The following is a 9866-nucleotide window of genomic DNA, read 5'->3' as shown; positions in this document are numbered from 1 at the left end:
TGTTTGTGGGCAATTGTGTTTGTGTGATTGTGTTTGTGTGTGATTGTGTTTGATTCTGTTTGTGTATTTGTGTGCGATTGCGTTTGTGTGTTTGTGTGTGATTGTGTTTGTGTGCTTGTGTGTGATTGTGTTTGTGTTCGATTGTGTTTGTGTGTTTGTATGCGATTGTGTTTGCTTTTTTGTGCGCGATTGCATTTGTGTGTTTGTGTGCGATTGCGTTTGTGTGCGATTGCGTTTGTGTGCAATTGTGTTTGTGTGTGATTGCATTTGTGTGTTTGTGTGCGATTGCGTGTGTATTTGTGTGAAATTGTGTTTGTGTGCAATATTGTTTGTGTGTTTGTGTGCAATTGTGTTTGCGTGCAATTGTGTTTGCGTGCAATTGCGTTTGTGTGTATGTGTTTGTGCAGCCAGGAAACAAAAGTTGCAATAATTACCTTTAAAGTATAAGGGAGGGGCAACGCAAAAAGAAAGAGAGGATCAAACAGGAATGTGTGGAAATAGCCAGAGATTCATGGTGGAGATATTAAAATTTAAATACCTGCAGATTGAGTGAAATCGTGAGCAACCCAAAGAAAAATGACATCAAACTAAATCCACTAATGAGAAGAGATCGTCGTCCAAGTCGTTCAATGGTCAAGCACTAGAAAGGAAAAGTAAAATAACTCTTCAACTTCAATTCTTTTCTTCAACTAATGGACAAGTTATCAAAATAAGTCTTTTACACAGGTTAGTATCTACACCTAAAGCAAAACTAGTTATATTTAGAGAGAAGCATTTCTTCTCTAAAAGGGAATTCATGGAATGCTTACAGGATGGCTTTTTGGAACAGCTTGTCATGGAGCCCACAAGGGAGCAGGCTATTCTGGACCTAGTGCTATGTAATGAACCAGACGTTATAAAAAATCTTAAAGTAAGGGAACACTTAGAAGCAGCGATCATAATATGGTAGAGTTCAGTCTGCAGTTTGAAAGAGAGAAGGCAAAATCAGATGTAATGGTGTTACAGTTAAATAAAAGTAATTATGAGGGCATGAGAGAGGAACTGACGAAAATAGACTGGAAGCAGAGCCTAGCAGGGAAGACAGTAGAGCAAAAATGGCAGGAGTTTGTGGGTAAAATTGAAGACACTGTACAGAGGTTCATCTCCAAAAAGAGAAAGATTATCCAGGGAAGGATTAGACAGCCATGGCTGACAAAGGCAGTCAGGAAATCTATCAAAGAAAAAGAGAGATCCTATAAAGTGGCCAAGAGCACTGGGAAATCAGAAGATTGGGAAGGCTACAAAAACAAACAGAGGATAACAAAGAGAGAAATAAGGAAGGAGAGGATCAAATATGAAGGAAGGCTAGCCAGTAATATTAGAAATGATAGTAAAAGTTTCTTTCAATACATAAGAAACAAACGACAGGCAAAAGTAGACATTGGGCCACTTCAAACTGATGCTGGAAGCCTAGTGATGGAAGATAAGGAAATAGCTAGAGAACTTAATAAGTACTTTGCAAATATTAAAGGGAGTCAGGGGGCTGAGTTGAGTATGGTTGCCATTACAAAAGAGAAAGTGCTAGAAAAGCTAAAAGGTCTTAAAATTGATAAATCTCCTGGCCCTAATGGACTACATCCTAGAGTTCTGAGGGAGGTAGCTGAGGAAATAGCGGAGGCGTTGGTTGAGATCTTTCAAAAGTCACTGGAGTCAGTAAAAGTCTCGGATGATTGGAAGATCGCTATTGTAACCCCCTTGTTCAAGAAAGGATCAAGACAAAAGATGGAAAATTATAGGCCAATTAGGCTGACCTCGGTTGTTGGTAAAATTCTAGAATCCATCATTAACGATGAGGTTTCTAAATTCTTGCAAGAGCAGGGTCGGATTAGAACAAGTCAACATGGATTTAGTAAGGGTAAGATACAGCCTCAGGCTGATGGTCTGGGGATATGGGTATGAACCCCACTATGGAAAACGTTAGCATTTCAATTTAATAAAATCTATAATTTTAAAAAAAGTGTCTAATGGCAACTACTATTGATTATTATAAAAAATTATCTGCTTCATGTAAATGAGGCAGACTTCCTTACATGTGACTCCAGACTCACTGAAATGTGGTTGACTTTGGAACATCGATGATACAAAGTTAGGTGGACAGGCAGGTCGTACTGAGGGAGTGGGGAGGCTGCAGAAGGATCTAGACAGTTTGGGAGAGTGGTCCAGGAAATGGCTGATGGAATTCAATGTGAGCAAGTGCGAGGTCTTACACTTTGGAAAAAAGAATACAAGCATGGACTACTTTCTAAACGGTGAGAAAATTCGTAAAGCCAAAGTACAGAGGGATCTGGGAGTGCTAGTTGAGGATTTTCTAAAGGTAAACACGCAGGTTGAGTCCGTGATTAAGAAAGCGAATGCAATGTTGTCAATTATCTCAAGAGGGTTGGAATATAAAAGCAGCGTTGTGCTACTGAGACTTTATAAAGTTCTGGTTAGGCCCCATTTGGAGTACTGTGTCCAGTTTTGCTCCCCACATCTCAGGAAGGACATACTGGCACTGGAGCGTGTCCTGCGGATAATCCCTGGAATGGTAGGTCTCACATATGAGGAACGGCTGAGGATCCTGGGATTGTATTTATTGGAGTTTAGAAGATTAAGGGGCGATCTAATAGAAACTTACAAGATAATACATGGCTTGGAGAGGGTGGACGTTAGGAAATTGTTTCCGTTAGGCAAGGAGACTAGGACCCATGGACACAGCCTTAGGAGTAGAGGGGGTAAATTCAAAACAGAAATGCGGAGACATTTCTTCAGCCAGAGAGTGGTGGGCCTGTGGAATTCATTGCCGCAGAGTGCAGTGGAGGCTGGGATGCTAAATGTCTTCAAGGCAGAAATTGATAAATTCTTGATTAGATTCGATTACATTACAGTGTGGAAACAGGGCCTTCGGCTCAACAAGTCCACACCGACCCGCCGAAGCACAACCCACCCAAAATCCTACATTTACCCTTTACTTAACTCTACAGGCAATTTAGCATGGCCAATTCACCTGACCTGCACATCTTTGGACTGTGGGAGGAAACCGGAGCACCCGGAGGAAACCCACGCAGACACAGGGAGAACATGCAGACTCCACACAGTCAGTCGCCTGAGGCGGGAATTGAACCCGGGTCTCTGGCGCTGTGAGGCAGCAGTGCTAACCACTGTGCCACCGTGATGTCACAAGGAATTAAGGGTTACGGGGAGAATGCGGGTAAGTGGAGTTGAAATGCCCATCAGCCATGATTGAATGGCGGAGTGGACTCGATGGCTGAATGGCCTTACTTCTGCTCCTATGTCTTATGGTCTTACTGTGGCCTGGTATCAAACATTATTGTCCGACATTAAATTTGAATGAAAAATATTTGAATATTATCAGAAAACAGAGATGTGTTGCTGAAGCTTTGCTCCTTGCAGTTCACCAGGACAAGTGTAATATGGCCAAATTTTTAAAAATCATAATAATTTATACTACTGAGAAAAAAAATAGCTGATGCACCAGCAAGTTGGTTCTGATTGGCTGAGGTATTGCCATGAAAATAGCAACCATAAATAATGAGGTCATCAAGTTCTGGATGATCCAAAAATGTTGCAAGGCTTGAATGTAATTCTTTTGCTAGCAGAATGTATGAATGCTTGCCATTTTGACCAAGCATGAGTAAGTCATTACTGGCTCAATTGACAATTTTTAAATGTTGTGCCGACCATACAATGCAGCCATGTCATCTGTGAATTACAAGTCTGTTGTGAGGCTTAATACATAGGCTGTTTGTGCCAACAACTGGTTTATCAAATCAAACATCATGTTTCTTTCATTGTTTGTAATAGGCAGATTACAGATTGTACTTCAGCAGCCCATCTCGCAACCTCCCATACTCCCACCCCCAGCCCCCAGCCCCCAGCCCCACACCTTTAAATGTCACTATTGGATGCAATTCTGCAGTCGGGCACCATTTCTGAAGAATTCTGTCTATGCTTATATTTACTACAGCAACTAATTTAAGAGAATCAGCAGAATTCAGAAAATGGCTCATTTATGCTTGCTTTTCTATATTCATACACAAGGACCTGATTTCTCTTTTTAGTAATATTCAAGTTATGCACCATCAAGCAACCATATACCAAAGAAAAACGTTGCTATAACTATAGAATAAGAACTTGCTTCTTATGATCCTAGCTGCCAAATGCCTAACACACTCCGATAGCATACTTCTATGCTGTTTTAGTTTGGGCTTTGTAGCATTTAAAATAAACAGGTTAACATTAGGTACCATGAGTGTAAAGGTAAGTGCTAATAAACCCAATAAAGGCCAGAGGTAAAACCACTTTATATAGAGTGTTGGAAATGTGGAACTTGCTGCTATATGGAGAGGTTAAGAATGGTGTAAGTTTCTTTAAAGGGTCACTGGATTATGAAATGAGGGAAAAGGATCATAGAACTGGGTGGAACAGTGGTTAGCACTGCTGCCTCAGGCAACTGTCTGTGTGCACATTCTCCCTGTGTCTGCGTGGGTTTCTGCCGGGTACTCCAGCTTCCTCTCACAGTCCAAAGCTGTGAAGGTCAGGTGAATTGGCTATAGCATTAGGTGCATTAGTCAGGGGTAAATGTAGGGGAATGGGTCTGGGTGGGTTGCACTTCAGAGGGTCAGTGTGGACTTGTTGGGCCGAAGGGCCTGTTTCCACACTGTAGGGAATCTAATCTGTTGACTGAGATGAAGTAATGTGGGAGAAAGCTTGTGTAGAGATGGAAGCAACATAGGGCAGTCACCTTCTTCTGTGCTGTTATAGTTCTATTTCCTTTTATACAACACCTCAACTAATAATGAGGATAGATAACATTTCCCCAAGTGATTTATTGCCTTACAGCTTGTATAAAAGAAAAACTTATAAAAAAAACACGCTCAGTAAAAAGTCCTGTCATGTTTCAACATTCCGCAGATTTACAATTCTCCACGTAGACCATAACGGCACTTTTCCCAGTTATTTAGAAATAAAAAGCAAAGTCAAATGCTGAGAAAATGAGTTCCAACAATAATTGCAACCCATCTTGTTTTTTTCTGACAATCACTAGCTCTTATGCCTGTTTACATTATTAACCCAAAGGTATAATTGTAGAACAAGCAGAGTTGGTGATTCACCCTTTTTTACTTGGTATTCCTCTGAAAAGAAGGCACACAAAGAGTGAAGAGGCACTGTGACGCTGTTGTAATGATAGACCCTGCTGGCTGATCTCACAGGTGCCGATGGTGGAGCTCTGTCCCTCATCTGTACACTCTCCGCATGCCACATCTTGTCAGAGTGTGCAATTGTAAAATTATCCTCACGATGTTTTGGAGCAGAATGTTAACCATTGCAGATGAAAGTTTAAAAAAATTAATAAAAGGAAAGTACGATATCATTTTTACAGGTAGGATAGCAAACCATGCCTCTTTTTGTCACAACATATTCTGAAATGTAAAGTCCAGCATCACAGACAATCATTTGACAGCTCTTGTGAAATGGTAGGTAAGTAAAGTATGCTTTCAGTTAGGGTGGGGATGCAAGGAAATTAGGGGTGCCAGGAGGAGAGGATGCCAAACGGGCAGGATACCAGATGAGTAGGATACCAGGCTTCAAGGTGACAAAGAGGCCAGGTAAGTGAGAGCGTGTGTAAGCTAAGTTGGGTTGGGAGATGTCAGGTGCTGGGGCCTGATGTGTTGTTGTCTCACGGGGTGGCAGTTAGACAGTGTTAGGTCATGGGAGAGATCACGTCCAGCACAGACGGAGGGATCAGGTCCAGAGTGGGGCAAGGTGTGCTTGGATATTGGAAATAGTGTTGGGTCCTGGGGCGTTGTTGGGTCTGGAATGGGGCAAGTCAGGACTGGGATGAGGCAGGAAGGGTCCAGTCCTGTGGTGGTGGGAGTTGGGGGGGAGCAGGATGTTAATCTGGTCCAACTGTGGAGATGTTGTCAGCTCACAGGTATAGAGCGGTGGTATCAGATCCTGGAAGCTGTAGATAATGCATCAAGGGAGAAGAGGCAGTTGAGTGCAGTGGTGAGGTTCTCAGGAGGAGAGAGGTTATCAGGTCATGGTCAAGGGGTGTAAAGGTCAGTGGGAGTTGTAGTTGAGGGTGTCAGAGTTCATTTGGAGGTCAATTTAATAGCTACTCAGGAGTTAAGACTGTAGTTTTAAGCCTAACACAGCTGCTCTGATTGCTCACGCACTCCAGTAGGTGTGCCAATACCATTCTCAGCATGAAATCACAGTTGCCTAAAAACCTTGGAAATCCACACAGAAGATAAGCATAAAGGGAGATTACAGGTTCCAGGAGGACAGGAATTGCATAGCTCAATCTTCAATTTCCCAGGGAATTCCTTCAGAGACTCTTACAATAGGAATTCTGAATGGTCCCCATGCACAACTCCCAAGTAGGCCTTAGAAATAATCTTATCCCCTCTCATCCTGCTGAACTCTAGTGAATGCAGGCCTGGTTTAAACATAAAATTCTAACATGGCTGGGGAGGGGTCACAGATCCAAGATATGGAGTAGGCCATTTAAGACTGTGATGAAGAAACATTTCTTCCCTCACACAGTGGTCAGCCTATGGAATTCGCGAACACAGAAGACTGTGGAGGCCAGATTACTGAGTATATTAAAGAAAGAGATAGGTTATTTTTCAGGTATTAAAAGACATGTAATATGACATGGAAATGGCATTGAGATAGAGGATCAGGCACGGTCACTTCGAATGGCAGAGCAGGCCTGTTTTGTTCGATCACCTCCAGATACGGCTGCTCTCTTATTGGAGAAATGGCTTTTTAATAATTTAACCTGAGGGTCACTACACCTCAGGTAAGGAGCAAAATTGAGAAAGTAGGACTTTCATGGTAACCTCAACCAATACGGGAATTGAACATGTCTTGTTGGAATCATGCTGCATCGCAAATCAGTCATCAAGCCAACTGAGCTAAACAACCCTCAACCCAGTCTGTTGTTGATGTTACTATGTCTCTGAAAATACCTCCATCCATTACAGTTACCCTATCCACACAGTAATTCATCCAGTCGCATGGAAGAATTTTTAAATGATTTATTGAAGCTTTACTTCCAGCTTTAATTGGTATTTATCAAAATGTTAGCATTCAATATTAAATAACTGCATGTCTAAACCTGGCATCAAGACCAACAGCTTTTAGCATAGCAAAATGGCAATTGAATATAAAAGTTCATTGAGTCTTAATGTTTTCATGCCAAAATCATAAAGCAACTTGTACCAAGAGGCTTCCTTAGAAAGTGAAGACAGGATTCTTGCATTGCTAATATTTTAATATTGACAGAAAGTCACAAAAAGGAGTTGCTGCTAATATTTAAATAATATTAATTAAAATTTATAATTTAAGATTATAGAATGCTGTGACACAAACATCAAATTCCACACACTCCTTTCAATTTTTAATCAACTTTTAATCCTTATTTTGATCATCTTAATTTTATGGTTTTGTTTTCCCACTCTCTAATCTTCTGTGGTCTTGTTCTTATACAAAGTTAAACTGAGACGGAACTGACTCTGATTTTATGAAAAAAAAGGTGCTCTACAAGAGTATAAAGATAAGACTGTGAAAGTTTAATCATAATCACCGAACTTCAACATTTCTGCACTTCAATTAACTCTGTTTCCTCAGATAATTAATATTTCCGTACCTTATTATTGATTCTACAGCTTACCAGCTATTGAAATCCAACTAACTTATTTATAACTTCCTGACTTATTCCAGTCGTTTCAACCCTCCCCTAAGATATACTGAACCTGTGACTGCTTCTTCAACCTCTGGGAAGATTAGGTTAGATTCGCTACCGTGTGGAAACAGGCCCTTCGGCCCAACAAGTCCACACCGACCCTTCGAAGAGTAACCCACCCAGACCCATTTCCCTCTGACTGATGCAACTAACACGACAGATAATTTAGCATGGCCAATTCACCTGGACTGCACATCTTTGGAGTGTGGGAGGAAACTGGAGCACCCAGAGGAAACCCATGCAGACACGGGGAGAACAGACAGTTGCCCGAGACTGGAATTGAACCTGGGACCCTGGTGCTGTAAAGCAGCAATGCTAACCACTGAGTCACTGTGCCACCCTTGCTGATAAAGCATTTGGTCACATTCATTTAAAAGCCTTAAGTTCTAGTGTCTTTTATAGCTCTATAATTCCATGACCCACTTTCTCTCTGAAAACTGAGGCAAGGTAATAAATTGATGTTGTTGGACAAGCGATCGATACTATTTTTCAACATTGTTGCATGAGTTCCCTGAGCTAACTATAAGGTAAATTTGCTTTCACCAAACTCTTTATTGGAATGGGTCTACCGGGCTTGTTACAAGTTACTGATGTGATCAACATTGTTACAGAAGCTATGAGGAAGACCCAGATGGTGGGCCTCATTCCTTTCTACTCATAAGCTGTTCTCCATACCAAGCTCAAAAGACATTTTCATAGTGGTCGTGTTTAAGGCCCTTCTCTTTGACCCTTTCAGACCCTTCCGAGAGTATTATCTACATTTTTTTCACTGACCAATAGATGTATACTGCTTACGTCCTGCAGCTCCCTAATGTAACTCTTTCCATTAAATATGTGTGGAAAACATATCTGTAGAAAACATTGCCTGGTCTTTTCAAATTCTGGTAATTTTCTCATAACTTTACAATTTAACTTTTTGTCACTGTCCTATGGGTTCTTATCAATTTTTTGTGAATTTTATTTTTATTACTTGCCTTTAAATACTGCATTTTTAGCTTCAAATGTAAACTAAATTCTATTTGTGCCCTCAACCTGAGTTTTAAATCTGTTCCCTTTTGAGATAGGTTTGGTTTGTAATTGTTCCAATGATGGTTTATTATAGGAGGAACAAAACATTGTGAAAATATCTTGATGAATATTATGGGGTTCACAGTGCACCAAAGGTGAGTCCAGAAACTGCTGAGGTAAGAAATGAGAAGAGATCCAGGAACTGGGATCACTACAGTAGGAGTACTGTAGATGGGTCAGTTTTTGTCCAGTGTGTGCAGGAGGGCTTCCTGACACAGTATGTAGACAGGCCTAAAAGGGGCGAAGCCACTTTAGATTTAGTACTGGGTAACGAGCCTGGCCATGTGTTAGACTTGGAAGTAGGTGAGCACTTTAGAGACAGCAATCACAATTTGGTCAGGTTTACTTCAGTGATGGTAAAGGGATAGGTGTACTCCACCGAGCAAGAGATACAGCTGGGGGGGAAGGGAAATTACAATGCAATTAGGAAAGATTTAGGAAGCGTAGAATGGGGAAGGAAATTGCAGGGGATGAGCACATTAAAAATGTGGAGCTTATTCAAGGAAAAGCTCCTGTGTGTCCTAGATAAGTATGTATCTCTCAGGCAGGGAGGAAGATATAGAACGCATGAGCCGTGGTTTACTAAGGAAATGGAATCCCTAGTCAAGAAGAAGAAGAAGGCGGCTTATGTTCGGACAAAATGTGAAAACTCAGTTAGGGCGCTTGAGGGTTACAAGGAAGTCAGGAAAGACCTAAAAAGAGAGCTCAGAAGAGCCAGGAGGGGACATGAGAAGTTGTTGGTGGATGGGATCAGGGTTAACCCTAAGGCTTTCCATAGATATGTCAGGAATAAAAGAATGACGAGAGTTAAATTAGGGCCAATCAAGAATAATAGTGGGAAGTTGTGTGTGGAGTCAGAGGAGATAAGGGAAGCACTAAATAAATATTTTTCGACGAGTGTTCACTATAGAAAATTAAAATGTTGGCGAGGAAGATACAGAGATACTTGCATCGAGACTAGAAGAGATTGAGGTTCACAAGGAAGAGGTATTAGAAATACTGCAGA

The 9866-nt window shown here is 41.2% G+C and overlaps 1 protein-coding gene across 8 annotated transcripts in view; it reads right to left on the bottom strand.

Annotated features, from left to right (window-relative positions):
- Positions 1 to 9866, bottom strand: part of slc2a9l2 (solute carrier family 2 member 9, like 2) — a 368855-nt gene that overhangs the window by 90145 nt on the left and 268844 nt on the right. For all 8 annotated transcript variants that reach the window (XR_006312845.1, XR_006312847.1, XM_043698097.1 and 5 more), the window contains one exon: positions 539 to 640. Coding sequence is in view for 6 of the 8 variants with exons in the window: in XM_043698097.1 (XP_043554032.1) it covers positions 539 to 640 (102 nt within the window). In the remaining 2 variants the exon portion in view is untranslated. The remainder of the gene's footprint in view (positions 1 to 538; positions 641 to 9866) is intronic.

The sequence above is a fragment of the Chiloscyllium plagiosum genome, chromosome 1 (genome assembly GCF_004010195.1).
Source record: "Chiloscyllium plagiosum isolate BGI_BamShark_2017 chromosome 1, ASM401019v2, whole genome shotgun sequence".
Lineage (NCBI taxonomy): Eukaryota > Metazoa > Chordata > Chondrichthyes > Orectolobiformes > Hemiscylliidae > Chiloscyllium > Chiloscyllium plagiosum.
The sequence above is the reverse complement of the archived record's forward strand: the minus strand, read 5'-3'. Positions and strand labels throughout refer to the sequence as shown.